The 22703-nt window shown below is 40.8% G+C and overlaps 1 protein-coding gene across 2 annotated transcripts; it reads right to left on the reverse strand.

Annotated features, from left to right (window-relative positions):
- Window positions 1-175: 175 nt before the first annotated feature.
- On the reverse strand, window positions 176-16381 carry LOC115366691 (plastin-3-like). Of its 2 annotated transcripts, none has more exons than XM_030062259.1 (16): window positions 16322-16381; window positions 11790-11858; window positions 11188-11339; window positions 10627-10756; window positions 9732-9864; window positions 9302-9383; window positions 8627-8792; window positions 8147-8289; window positions 7876-7971; window positions 5761-5947; window positions 5269-5347; window positions 4855-4975; window positions 4535-4665; window positions 3462-3585; window positions 2643-2767; window positions 176-2519 (listed from the first exon to the last, which is right to left on the reverse strand). In XM_030062259.1, the coding sequence occupies exons 2-16, from the start codon at window positions 11848-11850 to the stop codon at window positions 2387-2389; spliced, it is 1863 nt and encodes a 620-aa protein (XP_029918119.1). In that variant the 5' UTR covers window positions 11851-11858; window positions 16322-16381; the 3' UTR covers window positions 176-2386. The 2 variants fall into 2 exon arrangements, with proteins under 2 accessions (XP_029918119.1, XP_029918120.1); XM_030062260.1 differs by lacking the exon at window positions 16322-16381 and adding an exon at window positions 16170-16246.
- Window positions 16382-22703: the final 6322 nt, after the last annotated feature.

The raw sequence follows: 22703 nt of genomic DNA on the forward strand, positions 1-22703 counted from the left end.
TACACCACTGCACCTCACTCTCTGTGGTCTTGCTTGTTAGCTAACATTTGCACGGCTACCTGGTAACACTCCTTTTTCATGGTGGAATGCTTTTAGTGGTAAGAAGACAAGGCACAAGAGTATATAGAAAGAAACAAGAGAGAGGCAGCAGACAAATCAAACAAATTGTATGGAAAATGCTTTTATTCAGCACAATTCAACTGTTTAAATGTACACATCAACTTTTGGAAGTATTGCTAGCATTTTAAGCCTTTTTTTAGCCATGGGAGAAAATTTGCCACTGCAATGAGGGAATGAAAACAAAGATCTGTTGACTGGAAATTGATTCAGTGCACGACTGTAGCCCTTTAACGGCATTTGCAGTCTCGTATTCATTTTTAAAGGATGCATGGTGGTACTAGCATTGCAAAAAGTGCAAACAACTATTGCTCAATCTAGTAACCCAAAAATCAATAGTTAACATTGAATATTGCAACAGTAACCCTACAATATTTGAGGATAATTATTGATTTTGAAAAGAATTTTTAAAAAAATCATAAAAATCATTACATTCCTGGAGCAACTGCGTCACTGGTAAACATTTGGGATGAAAGAGAATGAGCTACAGGACTGAGGAATGTTAACAGCAGCAGCACCAGACCTAAAGCGTGCAGCGCGGGTATCATTTCAACACCATGTGGTCAACTGCAGCACCAAGGCGACATCACCTCCAAACTTACATTCCCACAGGAACAAGAAATGTGGTTTGGGACTTTTCACAGAGCAAACTCAATCCTCCAGTGTCTGTCGGATCAGGGAGAGAAAACAGCATTCCCTGTGCCTTTACCCTGTCAGGACAGATCACATCTCTGCCACATAAACAATTCAAGAGCTAAATCTGACTGTTCCTGTGTGAATGGAGCATGAAGTTTATCAACAGGCATTTCAAAGGCAGAGGAGAAAAAGCAGCGTGCTGACCAGAGGTCAGCCTGTTGCAGATTTTTAAAGGCAAATAGTGACATTTAGGAGAGAAAAAGAAGAGCAATCAGTGGATCAGCTTGCCTAGTTTTGTTTTTAGTTTGTTTACATTCTGCTCAGCTCATATGTTAGCCACAGCGGCTCTGCCATTCTGATTTGTCAGATATTGTCGATTTAGAAAGACTTCTGCACTACGATTCAAACAGAAGTAAGAGCGGACGCGGCAGTAACGGTATTTTAGTGTCTTAAAGTGAAAATAAACAAATCCCTTTTTTCAATGGAAACTATCTATGCATATGCATCATTTTCTGAATTCTCGATGTCCAAGACTTACACTTAAAGTTGGTATTTGTTTCTAAACCCTGCTGTAAGCCCTGTGTGTTTGGCCAAACTGATTTACAGGTCTACCTCTAGTCTTATGTGAATGCATAGACAACATAGAATCTTGCACAGCTTTGGTCATAATTATAAAAATGGCTGAGGTCAATAGGTGTCTAGCACAGAATATTATGGCTTACGTACATTAAATGCTTTATATTATATATTGGCTGGCACATTGGAAGATAGGAGTCATACAGCAGAAATGAAGCGATGACACACGGGAAACTCTGAGGCAATGTGGACAGGCAAAACGTAGCACGGTGATAACGTCATATTAGAAATGCAAGGACACCATATGTCCACAAAGACAACTATTGAAAAAAAAATCAGACAAAAGTCGAATTATATTCTTTCAGCAGGTCTGAGAAATGGTAAGTGTGACAAACAATAAAAAAGTGTCATCAAACCTATAACAGTGTTGGCAATATCAGCAACGCACATTGCCTCAAAATGTTGCACGTGTGTCACAGCCTTTAAAAGGAACAAAACAATGCTTTCATTCATTTTTCATACCCATTATCCCCTTTCAGGGCCATAGGCTGAAGCCTATCCCAGCATGCATTGGGCCGAAAGCAGGGAAACACCCTGGTCTACCAAAGGATGAATACACACAGACAATTGCAGTCACTCTCCCATGCATATCTCTGGGTAGTTGAGTCTCCAATTCACCTGACTTGCATGTTTTTTGGTGTGAGAGGAAACCCACCTGAACCTGAGGAGAACATACAAACTCCACACAGCCCAAAATAAGCACCGGGGTCCAGATTGAGCCAAAACTCTGATACATCTTGTAGATATGTTTCAGGATGTAGCCATTGTTGGTAGAGGACTTGTTTTTACTGCAAACTGTTTCCTGCACTCTTTTACTGAATGGAAAGACATGGTTTGGAAAATGATAGGCCAAAACCTACACAACAGCACCATCTAGTGCTGGTCGGGCTAACTGTGAGTTTAAAGTGGGTAGTTTGAGGAGCAAGTTTGCTTTTCAAACTACCCACCCGGTTGTGTGTGTGTGTGTGTGTGTGTGTGTGTGGTGTGGGTACAATCTCTAAACTCTCTTCATGCCTCTTCCCATCAGGCAGGCGAAGATGGTCATCACCATTTTGCTGTTGGGCTCCACCAGGTCTTCAGGCAGGGCGTACACTTTGGTGCCAATCTTCCTCGCCATGGAAACAGCATACCTGGTGGGGCAGGCAGAGTTACAGTCAGGGTTTCTACGGCAACAAATTATATCTATGACTCTTATTTTATCTTCCAGTTTGTGTGCATTATGTATTCATTTCTGTGTTTTTATTGACATTTACTTGGCATTGTCCAGTTTGTCTTCGTCTGACAGACTTCCTGTTTTGACCAGCTCAAAGTTCACGCTGCCTGGCTGAATGGCATCAATCAGGTCCAGAACCGGAAGACTGCTAGTGATTTCTTTATCCTGCACATGGGGACACACGCACAGAAACACACACACGTTATGCATGCATACACACCACATAAACATAATTCCTTTTCCTTTTCGCGCCATCAAGGAGTTCATAATACTCCTCCATGTTACCCCATCCAGCTCCACTTTTTGTTTGTCCTCTTTGGAGTCTAAATTTTTTTTTTTTTTTTTTACTTGTTGATAATTTGGTTCTGGGCTCTGAAGAACCCAGCCTTCACCAAGTCTTGAGAAATTTCAAGAGACAATTTACTTTTTTTTTTATAACCCCCTTCCATCTAATCCTGAAATTCAGGAGATATCCATATTGAAAGCAATAGTTTTGTTCCTTCAGCAGACCGCTGCACACTCTGATTTCTGCACCGTCTCTGTCTTTCTCTGTAGAACAATACACACCCAATCGTACCGTCGTCACGGTTCCCACTACGGGTCCTCCTATTCTTGATTCCAGCTGGGGAACCAACTTTCTGGAGTCTAAACCAATTTATTTTTTGTCAAAATACTAAGTAATAATAAATAATAAGTTCACAAACAGGGACGGAAGCAGTTCGTTGTTGGTCAAAAAAAGGCCTAACGTGTAAACTCAGTCCATAACTGAATGAATGGCACTGCTCCCTGTGTCCTGAAGAGGAACACACACACACACACACACACACACACACTTTATAATGAAGAAAACCCAACGAACCTTAAAGGTTTTGATAGATGAGGTCTTTCCAGCCTCAGCCAGAGTTTTGTTGACCCACTGAATTATGAGATCGTCTCCTGCAGCCTCTCCATCTCCAAGGTCTTCAAGAATATTTAAAGTGTACCTGTGCATCGATGTGAAGAATGAATGTGAGATTATCAACAATTTCTGCTGCATTTCCCCTAAATCCATTCTAGAGGTCCTGCCACACAGAAGGCGTTGCTACCCGTCCTTTGTGCCTGGCTCTGGATGCGCTCTCTTTGGCTTTCTTTACTGAAGAGGATGAACATGTTGGACGTTACATTTCTTTCAACCTCTGGCCATGTCTATACACAACAGCCCTCATGAATGATGACCTCACATGACTTCTACTTCCTGTAAAACAGCATATGTTAAATAGTGACATCATCCTGCACTAGTGGCTGTAAATTAAAATTAAAATTTCAGCTCTTTAATCATACTTATTATTTACCACCACTCATTCTTCACCACCTATCTCTTCAAATAAAATTGAGTTTCTCTCTCGCACTCATATCCTGTGGGATTAGAGTTAGGGTTTGGTCTGTTCTAATAGTTGCACCTGTGAATGATCCTTCCCTGCACTTTGTCCTGCCCAAACATCAAATCGACACAGCAAGAGTCCATTTCATGAGGTCTTTAAATGCAACTGTTTCTGTTCGCTTTGTCCGCTTTATTCAGTGAAAACTGAACTGTAAGAAAAAGCTCTCATGTGGACTTTTTTTTTTTTAAACAGAGAAATACAGTGGCGTTTTCAAAAATACTTCTATATCACTATCTAAGTGGACATGGCCTTTGATATCTTCTATCATCTGCCACTGCCAGAAACTCAGAAAGCTTTTGCTTTGCTTTTTGCAACCGCACCCTCTTCCTGTTTTGTGTCCTAAAGCAATCCCTCAGATTTCTCACCAAATCCAACCCACTGTCACTGTAGCCAGCCAGACTTCCTGGTGATGGTCTCCTTTACAATGCCTCTCTACAATGTCTCAGACTTAATATGTCTATGATTTAGTGACTTTAAAATGCTGCACATAGCGACTTTCAGTCAGTCTTACCTCTTCATCAGCTGCCAGACCAGCGCCAGAGTTAGAGTTTGATTTCCACTGTAGATGTCCTGACCTCCGATTCCCACCAGGGAAAAACCAGCCGACATACCGAGCTCCACAGCATAGTTACAGTTCTCTATCTGTGACACACAAACACGCATACACACACACACACACACACACACACACACACACACACGTACACGCAGGGTAAGTATAACTATATTGTAACTATGGAGGGCTCCTATCCAGGAAATGGAAGCCTGTTAATTAACTCAGTTCCCAGCATGTCTGTGTGTATAAAATCTGTGTGTATATGATTTAGTTACCTGTTTCATACGCCCTCCTCCCTGCATTTTGAATGGCGGTTTATTGACTCTGTTATCCCAGTCCACTGGCACTTTAATCTTATCATAAAGCTGGAAAAGCACCATGGCATCCATCAGGTCACTGCGCACACACACACACACACACACACACACACACACACACACACTCATATGTAAGTGTTCAATGCATTATACATTATGCTGGCGTTAGCATGGAGCACAAGAGAAAACGATCTACTGGGGACACTTGGATGTTTTTACATTCTCATCACTTGAAGGTTAAGTTGATCAGTCAACCAAAAATGTGCTGCATTGCTTTACACTCAAAAACGAATTAATGATAACTAGCCAATACTGTTGTCCCTCTAAAAACTGTGAACTGTGCCTTTAAGTTAGTCAAAGTGACAAACTGACCCATAGATATGGTGCACATAAGGATTGACTCCCAGGGAATTCATCCAGTTCCTGAAGGTTCTCTCCTCTCTGGTCTCACCTTGAGAGAGAGAGAGACAGAGAGAGAGAGAGAGAGAGACAGAGTGAAATAAAATACAAGTTTCATTCAGATAAAAACATAAACACAATATAGATTCATAGAAATTCACTCAAGGGTGAATTACATTTAGAACATTATCTTAATAAATTTACGGGCAAAAATCAGTGCCTCTCCTTTGTTTCCCCGGAGGGCGTAAATATTTTATTTCATGTTCAGGTGGGACACACTCTGGACCAAAGCGCCATGGCAAAGGTGCAAACCTGACACAAATTTAACATAAAGGATGCATGTGCGAGGGGAGATCAATATGAAACACAGAAAAACTAAAATGAACTGTGCATGAGAGTGATCAAGAAGGGTGTGTTGTGTGTGTGAGAGAGAGAGAGAGAGAGAGAGTGTGTGTTAGCGATTACTTTGCAAATTCCACTCCTGGTCCTCTGGTTTGGTGAGAGCAGGGTACTTGTTGAACAGCGTGGCTACGAAGGCCATGTTGAGCTTGGCGTTTCCGCTGACGACGTCCGCTGGAGTCACAAACTGGCGGCAGTCGAGGCGGTCGGCCTGTTTCAGCATGAGTTCCGCTCTCTGCGTGAGATCCTTCTCCTGGTGACACACACACACATGCAAACTTGCATTCTAGGCATTTTTATGTTGATGGAAAATGACAATTAGGTGAGGGGTTCAAGGTTTTCCAGTGTGGGACAGAATAAATACGATTGTACAAATTAGATCCAAATTTGCTTTTACATTTCTTCATTTATAGAGTTGGACTCCTGCAACCAAGGACTTCAGCTCTAGGACATGCATCTAGGGTTACGTTACCCACTTGTGAAACGCTTGTTTGTATCTGGATGTTGTACACTTTGTTCATCTGTTTCTCTTTTCTGGGTTGGTTATGGCAATATTCTTTCAAAAATCTGCTGTTAGCTATGAATGCTATGAACATCATGAAACCTTGTGGAAAAGTAGGTCATGTGGCAGGGAAGAGCTGATTCACATTTCACGCTGATTAGTCAAAGTTGGTGTGGCAGTGATGAATTCTGGTTGAATATCCCTCCTGTGGAAATGGCATCTTAACAACAAACCTTTCCACAGCAGCCATTTTGACATGACATAGCAGGGTAAGCACAGGCGTGACTGACAACATGAATGAAGGCTCCATTTTGCAGAGATCTGACAGAGGCAGGGTGCTGGTGTTGTATGCTGCTACTCAGTGCTCTCCAGTTAGCATATCTGTTTAACCGTACCTTAGTGTCTGTATATGTATGTATATGTGTATGCATATGTATATATATGTATGTGTATAAATAACTGATTATGTATAACTCCATGATAAGGATGAAAAATATTAGGATTATTATGATTAGATTATTGTGACAGTAAATAATTGATATAATTTCTGGCCATGGTTTATAACAAGTTATTTGCATATAAAGATAAATATGATTGGTAATAAGGATACAATAGCAGAACTAGTCCAAATAATGAATTAAGGTATGCTTCAGGTGGATAAGGAAGCCTAATATGTATTAATATGTAATTGACTTATGGACGAGGGGTGGGACTAGATAAGTTTTACTTCTTCCCACTCCCTTCCGGATAGGTAAAATTAAATTATTATGTGTTGTTTCATTTTTATGCTTATTTATGTTATGTTTGTCCATTATTGTGTGATTACTTTTCTTTTCTTTTTATTTGTTTATTTGTTTTGCTTACTCGGAATAAAGAACTACTACTACTACTACTACTACTACTTAGTGGGAACAACACGTGCCACAACAGTACAAGGCAGTGTCGTAAGGAAATTCACACACTCACTCACACTCACACACACACACACACACACACACACACACACGCAGCCTTGTTCTGTTGTGCCTGAGCGAGGCTGATATCATTATCCTAAAACAGCCCATCAGGAAACAGGAAGCAGGTCAGCAGGAAGTCAACTTCCATTTAGTCTCTGATGCTGAGTTCAGAAAGGACTACAAGCTGGTATGTGCTGTTTCAATGGAATGTTTCAATGTGTGTGTGTGTGTGTGTGTGTGTGCAATCTTGAGAGCATGGAGCTGCTGAATTGCACTACCAGCTGAATGGATGGAGAAACCATTAGAAGATTAAAGCAGTGAAATAATCCAATAACTTCCCTTGCTCTTTCTCTGTCTCCTAGCCCCCACTCTCTATATGTGTTTCTATATCTCCCTTTCATATATTCAGTCATATTCATATCACTGTTGAAATTGCTAGTGCTGGTGATAAGATCAATGTGAGGTATTGAAGGCATCACACTGACCTGGGACTGATGGGAGAAATCCTCCATCGAAATGTCCTGAATATCCCTAAACTCCCACAGAAAATGTCTGTGTTTATCACCCTTTGCTTTTATTTTTTGTTTCCACAGTTGTTAAATTGGCAAGAGCTGACCAGCTGAGGCAGAGAAAGGAGGTTTTTTCTTCTTTTCTTTCTTTGCTTTTCTGCGACAACGCTAAAAGGGGCACATTGTAACATTAACTGTAAATTAATTAACTTACATATAAACCAGACGTATCAATCTCAATCCGAGGAACGTCCTCTTCACTTCCAGTTGGAGCAATCTGCTGGAGCAGGTGGAAATATACTTCGGAGTCCTGCAAACACACACACACACACACACACACACACATGAAGTAAAAAAGTGCCACACAAGACCATAGACCCAGTTGCTCTTCATGGAGAAGAGAAGTTTAGAGAGTTTCAGAGTTTTGGGGATGTAGGATGTTTTTTGCAGGAAGGGTTTTAGATCTTATGGCAGGGTTTTCTTACCTTAACATCCCCTGAGAAATTTGATATTCTCCTGTTTCCAACTTTTTCTAAATGGAAATTGACCCAGCGTAGTAACAATTCCTCAGGACTGAGTTTCATTAACTCCTCCAGGCTCTCCCCCTCTTTCAGCAATGCTGCAATAGCTGCAAAAAAGACCATTATTTAGAGGGAGGGATGGTTCATCACCATTCTAAGCAGACTTAATTGAGAATGGGAGTGTATAAGCACGTGCATAATGTGAATGAAATAGTGCTTGTATATGTAGATTCCTTGATGCTTCTTTTTTCAGTGCCAGCAAACTGTTGTGTTGATAATCTGATTGTGTGTTGCTTGTGTGTGTGTGAGGTTTGTCTGTGTGTATATTCCTTTAATTCCTACAGAATTGTATATTGGCAGACAGCTCCATCTTGATCATTGTGTATGTGTGTGTGTGTGTGTGTGTGTGTGTGTGTGTGTGTGTGTGTGTGTGTGTGCGCATACCTTCATTGCGGCTCAGCTCTATATGAGCAAAGAGTCCGATCCTGATGATCTGCCAGAGGAGTCCTAACACCAGGTGAGGTTTGCCTTCCTTCAGATCCTGAGCTCCAATATTCACAACCTGGCAGCCAATGGCTGAGGCCGAATTCAAGGCCAAGTTTAGATTCTCCTGTTGGGATAAAGAGTTACAGGCCCTGGGTCAGAAGAAAACTGAGCAGCTGTGTCAGGTCGAAGTTTCACAAAAGCACAAGTGAATTCAAAACAAACGGAAAACCATTCATTGATGCCTTTTTCCTTAAAACACCCTCCGTAAATATCTATGTAATGTATTTAACAATCAGTTTGATGCCATGATTTATAAAACTAATTTATATCATATGGGTTTACATCATCCTAAAAACACAGTAGTAGTATTACATATTAAGTATTACATAGATAAGAAGGCACTCAGATTGAGTGTAGGGGGCTGCATTCCTGTAACTAACTAATTTATCCTGCTGATTTCTTCTGCTGATTCAACAGGTGTTAAAACCAACTAACCGACTGAATGACAGATTGTGTTGCCAAGTGATTCGACTGGAACAACAATGCAGTGTTAGAGAGTCACTCATGACCAAAATGATTAGACAACAGACTGGGTGGCTTGTTGAACGCCTCACCCATTAACGAATCAAGTACCTGTGTGGTGAAAGTGGTGAGTTTCTTCTTGTTGATGGCTCTCTCATCAATGGTGTCAGGAACGGAGATGTTGATCATTTTACTACAAAAACAAAAAGAATTGAGTACATTGGCCTGATATATACTGGCCTGTTAAATCAAAAAAATAAAGACTTGATAACTGGTTAAAGACCAAAGTGGTTTAGGCCAAACTCAAGGATAAGTGTAAAGATAAAAAAATAGACACTGTCAGGTTAAAGTTATGATATTTACAAATCATTACACAGCAATATATTGAAAATATATACCAGTATACATCATTATGTCCCCACAGGACTATACTGAAGAAGTATGTAGCTCTATCATGAAGCATTTGATGAGATTTTGGTTGATTGATTGAGGTGCAAATATAAGATTGAGGTCAAAACTGGATTTAGACTTTAAGGCTTACCAAAGCAAAATGCCATCTCCCACTACTTTAAACAGAGCGTCAGTGTTGGGGTTGATGGGCAGAAACTGTTGACAGTCCGGATCCTTCTCCAGAGATGAGTTGATCCAGTTGGCAAAGGCAAAGCGCTCTGCCTCTGAAATATAATTTAGCTTAGTTAAAGAGTGTCATGAATGCTCGCTTCACTTCTGCTATTATGGGAATCTGAATTACTTTGTTGTGCAGAAGTGCAAAAAAAAAAAAAAAATCATAGAATTCATCTACAGCCATTTCACACATGGGCTCACCTGCAGGTTTTGTACTCTTAGTAATAAGGAGCTGGGAGGATAGAGTGCAGAACAACTGATGTGGATTTGTGTTCACACATACAGCTCCTCTGGCTAACGTCAGTATAACTTGCTGTCTACTGCTGACACAGACTGCATGCTGACCTTGCTGACACAATGCATGGCTGTGGCTTCCCGTTTCAAACGCGGGTCTTGTACATGAAGGTCCTGTGGCTCCTCCATGAGCCATCCACCCCAACCCCCTCCTTACACCGACTCTCATGCTCTTTATGTTATGATGGTAATCATATGATGATATGACATGAGTGTGAAGCATGGCACATGTAACTATACTTATTTTTCTTATCCATCATGTTTGAGGCAGTCACGTCAGGCAGACATACAACACAGTGGACCTCATATCACTCAGCATGTGTTCACAGAAGAATTGTATTCCCATGTGCATGTATGCAGCACTGCATCCACCAGTTTACTCTGGTTAGCTTTTAGTGAATAATTCATTTAGACACTTGCCTTTGACTGTTCAGTGGCCCGACCTCCGACACTTGGTTGTTATTTAGTTAGTTAACTACAAAATGTTTTCATAATTCATAATAATTAGCTGTACTAACCAGAGATTGAATGCTGCGTTCCTTCACTGGAGATCTCACTGGTGCCTCCGATGGCTAAGATGCCTTCCTTCTTGTTCAGAGCTTTCTTGAAACTCTGGGCCACGTCATCATTCTTCAGGTCCGTGAAGATCTGGTCACAGACACACACACACACACACACACACACACACACACACACACACACACACACACACACACAAATCAGGGCCTGATTTCAAGTTGTGGTTATCCTTGTAAAGATATTGTTGATCTACCAGTGCATTCATTAGTGAAGCTTTAATTAGTTGACCTATAATTTATGATAGTATAACAGTTAGGCAGTCATGATTGTCTGATTAGATTAGAAACATGTTCAAGTCCTCAGTGGTTAGTGTGTCACACAGTATTTGTCATGAGATAAATTAAGACAGGCAGTTAGTCAGCCAGCTAGTATGTGAGTGTCGTTTAGGCAGCAAGGCAGCTAGACTGTAGGCAGTAAATCAGTCGAAAGGTTTGTTAACTTGGATGTGAATCTGTCAGTTAATAAGTCAGTTAATTGGTTAGTTAGTTAGTGTTACCTACAGTGATGAACTCATTAAAGTTGATCTGGCCGTCTTTGTCCAAGTCCACGCTTTGAATAATTTCTCTGATCTTGTATCCAGGCATTTGAAAGCCGATTTCACGGAAGAGCTCACCGAGCTCTGAGGTGTTGATGTAGCCATTACTATTCAAATCTAGAGAGAGAGGATTGGAGGTGAAATAGTTAAAGTAATTATCTGAAACATAGAGATTTAACTGCTCCATTTCTATCTTTTTACTATCAAATGAACTGGGCAGTTATCATGAGCAGTGATAGGCACCAAGGCAGAACAGACAAAGAAAAGAACACCACCTACAGACACTCAAACAGAACATCCAACATCAACAAAAAAATACAAGGAAAAAGACACAAAATAGCAAAACACGCTAAAGCATCACCAGCTTAAATACATTATCATTAGTGTCAGTGTTGAATTGCTGGCCATTAAATATGATCATGGTTGAATAAAAAGTGAATGAGAAGCATGAAATGCATTAGAGTTTGGAAAAAAAAAACGAGACTCAATGCACTTTGACACGTTCACTGCTGATATCTGAACTGTTTGTGTGCACACAAACACACACACACACACATATTTACTCACCAATTTTCTCGAAGCCCTCCTTGATCTCCTCTAGCTCCTCATTAGTGATGTTACCTGACATGCTGACACCTAGAAGAATGGCAAAAAATGGCAATGAATGCAATGAAGGCAACTGTACCTCAACTGAATTATTTATTTATTTATTTATTTTACAAATTCTCTGTTTTAACATTCTCATAAACCCTGCTGCACCCTGGTGGTTGTCTTTAGTGAAAGGCATTATCTTTGGATTCACTGAAAAGGATAAACATGTTGAAACTTAAGCTCTGTTGGCAATGTTAAAACTGCACCTTCTTCCTCTTTCATGTCATAATTTCAGGTCCCATGGCGCAATAAAAAATCTGACATTGCATAATGTAAAGGTAGTGTAGAAACTGTTAATCTTCTGGGTGATAGTTTTGTTTCCTTTCAGTAATGCTGTAATATTAAAGTCTCAAAATCAGTGTAGTGGTGTTAAAATGTTCATTCTAGAACATCAGTTACTTTGGTTAAACAGTAAATTCATTCCACCACCTTTGAACAATGTATTAAAAGAATTTCCTGGACCTTTGTATCATGTGTTACATGTGATCTAGAGCCTTTATATCATCATTTGACTGCATTCCAGGACCTTAACATCTTGGATTAAAGGCATTTTAGAACCTTTGTAACAAAGTTAAATTAACAAAGAAAGGTACATGCTTTCTAGAACCTCTAAATGCAGAGTAAAATACAATCCAAAACCTTGACATCATGGGTAACTGTATTCTACAAATGTCATACTATGGGGAAATGGCATAATAGAATGTAACACGGGTTAATTGCATTCCTGAACCTTTATAACATATGCTAGATGGTGAATGCATTCTAGGGCCTTTGTGCCAGGGGTTTAATGCATTCTAGAATGCCTGGCCCCTATGAATATAGAATTCTAGTTTCTCAGAATCCCTTTAATGCCTTTTATAACCTTTGACCTCAGAATGAAATACACAGAAGCTTTCTATCATGGCTTAACTGCAATCTAGAACCTTTCTATCATGGCTTAACTGCAATCTAGAACCTTTCTATCATGGGTTAACTGCATTCTAGAACCTTTCTATTGTGGGTTAACAGGACCTTTCTATCATGGATTAACTGTAATCTAGAACCATTCTATGGTGGGTAAACTACATTCTAGAAGCTTTCGATCATGGGTGAACTGCCTACTAGAATGTTTGAAGCATGGGTTTGATGGTGAATGCATTCTAGGACATTTGAACCCAGAGTGAAATATGTTCTAGAACCTTTTCATCATGTGGATTTTGGAACCTGACTTTTGAGTAAAAAAAAACAAACAAACATTCTAGAACCTCAGAAGCCAGTGGGTATTAATAAGCTTTTCTGTATCAGAGACACAGACTTGTTGAACATGGTGGCATGAAGCCTGTTAGCTAAGCTCATGAGATGTCACAGGTTGGCTTTTTCCGTGTTACCAGAGTCACTATTACATGGTTCAGTTCCCTTCTAGCTGCTCTCAGACAGCACAGCCCTGTTACACTGACCTAGAAGATATGGCAGCTTGATGTATTACACAAAGAGCCATTCAGTATAAAAGTTGTAATAGCCTAGAGAGGCTTCTAAAGCACAGTAGATTTATGCAGACTGCCTTGTAATATTGCTGTTCTGTAATGGAGGGCTCCTATCACAGCTTATGTAGACAGCCATGTTATATTACAGCTGAGTAGATCCAGAGTTCTGTTAGCAGTAAAATGAGATAAGATACAGAGAGCTGATGAGTAGATAAGCCTGATGTATTTGCATGTCGAGCTGTAAATCTGTGTATTACACTTTCTTAAACCTTTATTGAACCAAGAAATCCCTTGAGATTGAAATCTTGTCTCTGAGGGGGACCTAAACCAAGACAGCACACCAGTTACAGTTTAAATAGAATAAAACACAACAGACAGGGAATACAAACATCAGACACACAAGGAAGAGACTAAATCCAGCTCATGTAAGGTAGCTGCTTCTCTCAATTATATGAGACTAGATTATTAATATGTAGTGTGCTTTGCAGATTATTCCATGTCCAGGGAGCAAACAGAGGAAGGCTTTTTTCCCTAGCTCAGTGCAAACCCTTGGGACCAGGTAAGGAAGCCACCGGGTGGAGCGGAAGCTATTGAATAGACTTTTCATATGGAGTAGTATTATGAAAAATATTGGTGCAGTCCTGGTAGAGAGATCCGGGATACATGATGGCAGCATGATATATCAGCTGTGGAGCCGTTCACCATTAAGAGCATTGAAATACACGCTCTATTATTAGATGGAGAGACTAGCCTCTATATCCCTTAGCTTGGGATAGATCTTTCTGCTGCAGAGAGCAGAGTCCTTTCCATGAAGAGAAATTACTAGACTAAACAAATGTCGGACAGAAAACCTCAGAGCATTGTTCTCGGAAGTCCATGTCAGATTCCTACTCAAATTAGTGCCCGTCCCAGTCAAATCAAGATTCCTATTTGAATCTTCTGAGTAAGCTGTCACATGCTCTAGTCACTATGTTAAGGGACACCTCATAAAACAGTGCTTCACTGCAGCAGGAATGCAAACACGGTGGACGGATGGACAGACAGACAAGACACCCACACACAGGCAGACAGGCAGCAAGGAGCCACGGATGATTCCAAAAACACTTGATAGCTTGTTTCGAAATTTTCATCGGAGTCATGCCAGGAAAATGTCAACAGTCAGATGACACATCGCCTAAGTCCTGTTGCCTGTTCCCATGAAGTTTAGCATGGACATGAATGGAGATAAATGGAGTTGCCTGTGTAAAGCATGCTCCTTGTAACAAAACATTTACCATACTGCTGATTTCCTTTGCTGAGGGCAATGTTGTGTGGGCATTACATAATTATGGGTACATTTTATATATCTGGGAGATATCCTGTCATCAAGATATGTTTTCAATGCTTACTATATGAAAAAAAATCATTGGGCTAGGAAGTTTAATAAGATGCCACCAGAAACCTTGTTTTTCAACCCTATTGTTTCTCCAAAACGATAAAATGAACTTACATTAATAACTTTTTTGGACAAGCTGTGTAAAATAACTGGAATTAATTTGTCAGGAAAATTGTTTTCAAATCACTTTAGGTTACTCACTGGGGAAAAAAAGATGTAAAGAACTGTACAAAAAATGTGTTGAACTGCACCACCAGATGTCACTAATTCAAAAAGAATACATGTGAAAGACTGCAATGTTCATCCTTGCTCTACTTCCTGTCAAGGCTAGATTAATTAGATTAGGTCTAGTGTTACAGCAATATCAATCATTAGCATAATGTCATTAAATGCTACTCAATATATAATAAGCTTATGACATTTTGAATCGAAAGCTGGTTTTAGGCCTTTGTTCTGGGCCCAGGCAAAACATTTACTCAGGATAACAGATATTGTGAAGATGTGAGATGGATTTATAAGCATTTGCATTTTTGCATCCCATGACAGCTGCACTATGCAACACTGTCTCCACAATCTGCACATGCATGGTTTTTAAGCTATCCCACTGCGTCGACCTAGAGCCAATGTTAGGACATCTCTGCAAACTGAATCAACACTAATCACATCTGACACCGATTCAGTATCTTTCCTGATCTTAGATCTAACAGTACACTGAATCAGACACAAAATAAATCAATAGCCATGTTTCCAATTAAAATTCAATCACATTTTTTGAACGAATCAGTGACACGCTGTAGTCCCCCAGATTGAGATTCTGGTCAGCTGAAATAGACCCAAATAGACTCTGATAGACCCTAATTTACCCTCACACTCAGACAGACACACACTTCAATATCCAGAAGGACAGTGGATTCATAATTCTATCATTTTCCTGAGAGACAGAGCTGGTACTGCATGTGGAAACATCACTCTGTCCATTTCACCATGAATTACTTTGTGCTACTGTTTCACACACAGACTGCATGCATGCAGGAAAATGAATTCTTGGTCATTGTTGAAATGGGAGATTGCCTTTACATTCTATCTTAAATATTGATTTCCATAGATATAAACAGATATGAATCTCAATTTTAACTTTTTTGTAAGGGTATTGCAAGGTATTACAAATAACAGACCTATCATGGCCTATGTAATAATTAGATAATAATAATAATAATAATAATAATAATTAGAAGAAGAAGAATATTGCATATGTTCCACAGGATGTTTAGATATATGTGCATAAAATGATATTTAAAAAAATACATCCATATAGATGACATTCCTGTTCCTTGAAAATATTGCCCATTTTTAGTGGGAGAAAAATGTATTTTCAGTGTCCAAAGACATTTGGGATGAATGTCATCGGCATGTACAAATGCACACTGGCCACCGTAAATATATTTTTGAAAAGCACACCTCCAAATATGTCCAGAGGTGTGTTTGAGTCACAGTCTGTGCCGCAGCGAGTTATAAATCCTTGTGTGTGCTCCTCGGTAAACACAGGCCTAAGTCCACAGAGCCTCCACTCCGAGTTAGGAGAAAACGCCCCAAACGCAGCGTCCTCTTACCTGAAGCGCGCTGGTGCAAATCCCAAAATCTCCCCGTCTAGACGAGTCCCTGTGTCGGCCTGCCCCCGCTCCTCTGCCCCTTTATCTCCAGCTGCCACCGCCCGGAGAACCGCTCCGCCCCTCCGCGCCACTCCTCCCCATCCCCAGACCTCCTTTGCATTCCTCCCATCAGCAGTGTATGCGCCCTGTCTGCTGTCTCTCCATCCCTCCGTCTGCACCTCCTCCTCTCCTCTCCTCTCCTCTCCTCTCCTCTTTCTGGCGGAAGCATGTTCCTTCCTTCATGCCTGTCTTTTGAGTCATTTATCGGAAATGGACGCATGAATGATTCAGCAGTGGCTGCTCCAGTGGGCTCCACCTTTCCCACAGGAGAGAGCGAGCTAAATCAATGACATTAATGAAGGTTCCGGTCCATTTGAGCTGACCAGAGCCTGGCTCATTAGTAACACCTGTGTTTACCCCGCTTTTTTATGCCAAAATGGCTGCTGTGAAAAGGGGCCTTACTCCAGTGCATTTTTGCATAGCACACATTTAGGGTTCCACAAGTATAAAATAAATTAATTTAATTTAATAAATAAACATTTGTGGTAGTGTTTTTCTTACCTTTTTTTTTTTTTTTTTTTTTTTTTTTTTTTTAAAGCAAATGTTACTAGCCTATATCATATGCTGGCTAATAAATACTACATGACTTTGACTACTGTTGATGAGCCAAGCAGCCATTTTGGATTTTGAGGTTGGAGTTGCTGAGATTCGATCTTCCAGCTTTCTGAGTCGGAAATCCAACTTAAGCGAGTGATGCCGTTAAAATTCCAGGTGGGAAGTTACAAATTCAGATGTCCCAGTTGAACTGTAACACACTAACAGGCCGGCAAAGTGCTCAGGGCTTCGGGGCACAGCACATTCCTTTTATTTTTTGTCTACATGCAGAAATGAATAAGGTTTCTGGTCCCAGTTGGCCAATACTTTTGTCCACTAAATCTTTAATGGTGACATTAGAGGGAGCACAGAGTGGATTTATTGCATGCGTTATTAGCTTAATCCCTTTTTTAAAAATACAGCTCTGCTATCAAACTCAGGCAAGAAGCATGTCTTGACACGCTTTCACTGTCAGCTGCTGGAATGCTAAGCTAATGCTAGCAATTTAGGGACTTTTAAAGAGCTACAAACTTATAAAAAATAAATAAATAAATAAATAAATAAAAGCTAAACCTCAGTAGTTATTACCTTGAATGTGTTGTGTGTGACATAAGACAAAATATAACGGTCATTAATTCAGTAATAGGCTGCAACGAAATAAAGGCCTATTTCCATCACTTTTTGGGGAGCTATGGCAGGCATCCAAAAATTCCCGTGTCACCAGTGTGTTACCAGGGCAGTCCTAAGGCACGTTTTACAGGAGGATGCTGGTCAACAGGGTTGGCAGGATTGGGACAGAATTACTTTGCAATTCTAATGCAAACAGTTCACTGATTACCGGCTCTATAAACATGCTGTCCCGCTGAATTTCACTTTGTTGTTTTTAATAACTGTTGGAGCTCTGCTGCAGCTGCCAGTCTCTACATGCAGGAGTTTCTCTCGTCCCTCCCCCTCCTCTCATTCTCATTCCTCCTCTCCTCATACCTCTCCTTCCTCATTCCTGTCTTCTCTGTCCCTCTTTGTCCCTCCTTTTCACCTCAGCCCCCCAAACACCACCCTCACCCTTCCCTCTTCCTCTCATACGTTCTCTCCGTCTGGGGTGATGTGCTGAATCTTGTCAGAGAGCAAATTCCTCCTTTATGGCAAAAACCACAGAGAGATCTTTCCAGAAGACACTGGCTTTCGTAATGCATTGTCTGGAAATGCAGTGTTATACAGTATTTTGGTTCAGGGCCATTTCGCTGCTCATCACCCTTGTCTTTTCTTATTGTTTATAGTTTGCAGATATTGTCACACATGTGTAGAGAATGTCTAAGGACAACACACACCCTAAGTCATCTGCAGACATGTACTACTACTTCCTATGATCTATAGGCTGCTGCTAATTTCATACAAAAAATATTTATCTCGGCCTAAAAAGCTGATAAATCTGAAAACATTATGGTGAATAAACTAAGGTTTGCCCTCCAATGCATCCCCGGTCATCTATTTATAAAAGCGTTGCACTGAAATAACCGAGACCACTAATGTTCAATAATTTCATTTCAACAGGAAACAGACACCATTCCAGTCAATAAGGGAGAAATTCAGCTCCAAGGCAGTGAGAAACTACATGAGTCATGTCCTAAGTGGTTCACTCGATGGCGATGACACATCTTTTGGGCATACAAGACTTCATTTCATGCTTGTTGTGATTTGGGATTTTTATTTGTCCACGCAGGTTTGGGGCTCAGTGTTGAGCTCCATGTCCCGCTTCAGATTCATACAGATAAAGTCACACTAGGGAGCTGCCGAGTGCAACCACAGTCCTCTACTGCTGGCCACAGACTAGCTCCACTGGAGCAGTTGATGGTTAAATAGCTTTGCTCAAGGGCACCTAAGTGGTGGTTGTTGAGGGAAGAGAGAGTGTTACTTATTCATTTTTCCCAGCCACATTTTTCCATCTGGCTTGAAGATTACAACATGCAAATACTGACCTAAAAACTGAAGAACTGTCTTGAAGCCATCCACATTCTGACTTTACGACATGTTACCCCTGAAGCTCGAGAAAAAAACTTGTGACTGAAAGATCACTGACTGGTGAGGGAGGACGCTGGACAGCTGCTGATGTCACTTCCCAGGTGTTTATATGAATACGGAGCAGAAATAGTTGCGTTCCGTTAACCTTCCCTCCATCAAGCTCTCCTTTTGACAAATGGAAATCCATTGCCTGTCAAATTGTGGAATAGCCCACAACCATTAAAAAAGAAGACTAGACAATGATGTCATTGAATAGCGAAAATTCAACATTGACCGGACAAACACTGGATCAGGAATCTTTTCCACAACCGTTGCTCTTCAGACACAAAGACGTGGAACAGAAGGAGCAGAAAAGGATATAGAAAAGGGATCACAATCTATTGCAGATCTCAGGCCATAGCAGCTTGTTTTTAAAGTTGCAATATGTGGCATTTTTAAACATCAAGGTACCCTTTCAAATGAATTGCCTACCTTGGTATAATCCTGCAAACAAAGGGTCAAGCTGAGTGGTAGGCCCTAGCTCACATAACTGGTATGGTCAGTGCTGATGTATCTCAAAACTGGGACCACATTTCTTTCAAACCCCTTCCCATTCACCTTGGATGTTGGAGCTGAGATTGGCACCACACCTGAGTTGACCGGTACAACCAGTTCTAGCCAAGTTAGCCGTTGTTAGCCACTGTTTGCAGTACCAAATGATAACATATGACATTATGCGGTATTTCGCCAACACCGTAGCAAAATGTCCATAGATAGAAGTTGGACAGAACTGTGTGTAGTGCCCATAAACGGTAAATTACTACAGCTTTCACTACTGTTGATGAGGGGTGCAGCCATCTTGGATTTTGAGGTCAGGGTTGGAATGTGACTTCAAAGAGTGTCCTGTCGAAATTTCTGTCTGGATTCCTGAATGAAGTGTGCCATTGTTTCTGAAGAGGATAAATTTTTTCGAAGTGATTTTTCCATCAGCGTTCCCCCCTCTCCTTCATCTGCTAGAGAGCCTTAGCTCCGTCTGCTCTTGAACACAACCCTCTTCCTGTTTTGTCCCATAAAGCAGTCCAGGAGATTTACCACAGTCGCCTCAGCAGTGGTCTTGTTTGTTCATGTGAATTATTTGGAAATAATTTATTGATGCTAACATTCTGCAGATATCATCTTTAAAACAACCCCCCATGTACAAAAACATGCATGAGAATGGCCAGTTTGCTCATGCTAAATTGGAAAGTAATACTGCAAAAGATAATTTGTGTTCTTGTGTGAATGTGGTGACAGAGAGGCCTTGGATTTCTGTCTGCTGGTGCTTAACTGGAGCTGCAAGCTGACAACTGGCTCATGTGATAACACTGATAGCATGCCAGCCAGCCAAATACACTGTCGGCCAATTCACTATTGTTGGCTGTTTTTCTGCCCTGAAGTAATGTGTGTGTGTGTGTGTGTGTGTATGTGTGTGTGGGTAGGGTCAATGATCGCTGCAACAACCAGGAAAAGGGGAAACCTCCAGTGGTGTACAATCCCTTTCTTCACATGGAAGTGAGAGAGAGAGAGTGGGAGAGAGAGACAGAGAGAGAGAGACAGAGGGACAGACAGACAGGCAGATAAAGATACAGAGAGAGTAAGATGGACAGACTATCCATTGTGAAGTTTTGGCAGGATGAGGTAAATGGTTTAAACACATGTTGTGACTCATAAACCACACACACACACACACACACACACACACACACACACATGCATGCACACACGCACAGCAGACAGTATTTGCAGACTGTCATATGTGTATATGTATGTATGCTGGTGGTAATGTGTACATATTTCCACCCAGGTTAACCTTAGTTAAGCATTAAGCTCTGTAACACTGTCATTTGCCCCTGATGGGACTCTTCCTGTACAGTCACTGATCACACTGAGTGGCACAAGACAATGCTATCAACTCAACAAAAATTTCATCAACATCACAACTCAAACTGCAGACCGTTAGACAATAAAATAACTGACTGAAGATGACTGGGATGATCGATCTTGAAGGAGACTGAGTTGCATTCACCAAAGGAGACTGAATGCATGAATGAAGTTTCTAGCGCCCAGTGTTCCCATCAGCGTGGTTAAAGTGAATAAACAGGGAGCAGAGCATTCATTCGTCAAGTATTTCTTAAACATCACTGTTATAAATATGTAATACTCCCAGCAGCTTAAAGGAATAAATCACCAAAAAGCTATATATTTTGCATCATTTACTTAGCCTCAGTTGACTTAAGTTTGGGCTCTTATTATCAGCCCGAAGCTGAAAACAAGTGTTAAAATAACAAACACAAATTTGTTTGCAATTGATTATCAGTGCTTTTTCCAACCCGCTGCCTTTCAAAATGATGAATCGAATTCCTTTCCTGGAGCTGTCACTTTACAGCAAAGCTGTTTTTTAATGTTCGTTCACCTGCTTGGTGTGTTTACGGAAAACAAGTGAATATGGGATGCAGAGCGGTGTTGTGTGGTGGTAGACTGGCAGTTCTAGGGAAAAAGTTGTCCTGCCAGTTTGATAATGAAGGGGTGTTTGATTATGAATCCCAGACAAATGTGTGTTGTTGTACATCCCTCAAAGTATTTTTTCAGCTGTGAGTCGCCACTCAAAATCACGTTGTTTCCTATTCCAAATCCATTTTATTCATTTTGGAGAAGAAACCTCCTGGTGAAGCACTTGTTCTTGTTACAGGAAAGAAGCTGATAGCTGATAGTCCTCTTGCAGAAGCTATTAGTGCCAACTGCCTTCCAACATCAGAGCCTACGTTATTTACTGGAAATCCTTCAGAATTCAACGACTGGCAACTATCCTTTGAAACATAAATAGATAGGAAAAACAATCCAAAGAATGAAAAATTGCATTATCTAAGAAAATACCAAGCGGTGCTGCAAGGAAGGCCATTGAAGGATTTTTCCTACTCGGCACTGAAGCAGCATATGACTCAGAGCTGATGAAAAAATGTTTTGGAGACCCATTCATAATTGGAAAGTCTTTCAGAGACAAGCTGAATGGATCGCCAAAAATAAGCTCTAAAGATGGTTGAGAGCTAAGAGTTTGTAGACTTCCTCAAAAGCTGCGAGGCCACAATGCCCCATATGAAGACTTTGGAAGTTCTCGATAACTGCAATCAGAGTCAAAAAATCCTACTGAGATTGCCAGATTGGTTGGTATCCAGATGGAACCGCAAAGCAATGGAAGCCAGACAAGCAAACGTTGGGTACCCACCATTTAGAGAATTTGTAGACTTCCTGTTGAAGGAAGCAGATCTTGTCAGTTGAGCTTAAGAAAGAAGTACGCTTTCTGTGCAGACCTCATGTCAGTGAGATCCTTCTGACAGACGTAATCAAGGCTCTCGGCTTTACAGATCATTCCATGGATGATAATCCAGTTTCTCAGAAAGACCTTCTTTTCTTATCCAAGGTGAAAAAGGGTATAAGGCAGAAGGAAGATGGCCACCATGAACTTCCACTTCCCTTCAAGACAGACAAACCTAATGTCCCAGACAACAAGCAATGTGCAGTTCACAGGCTCGCCTCATTAGAGCGACATCTACAGAGGAATGAGCCGTATTACAAGGACTGTCCATTTCATGAATGATACAATCACTAATATTCACTAATGTCCATTTCCTTCTCTTTCATCCCCACTTCTTTCCGTCCCTTCCTGCCAATATGACCACTTTTCTTCTTTCTGCTCATCTTCCACTGTAACCCC

Source organism: Myripristis murdjan, chromosome 10, assembly GCF_902150065.1.
Source record: "Myripristis murdjan chromosome 10, fMyrMur1.1, whole genome shotgun sequence".
Taxonomy (NCBI): Eukaryota; Metazoa; Chordata; class Actinopteri; order Holocentriformes; family Holocentridae; genus Myripristis; species Myripristis murdjan.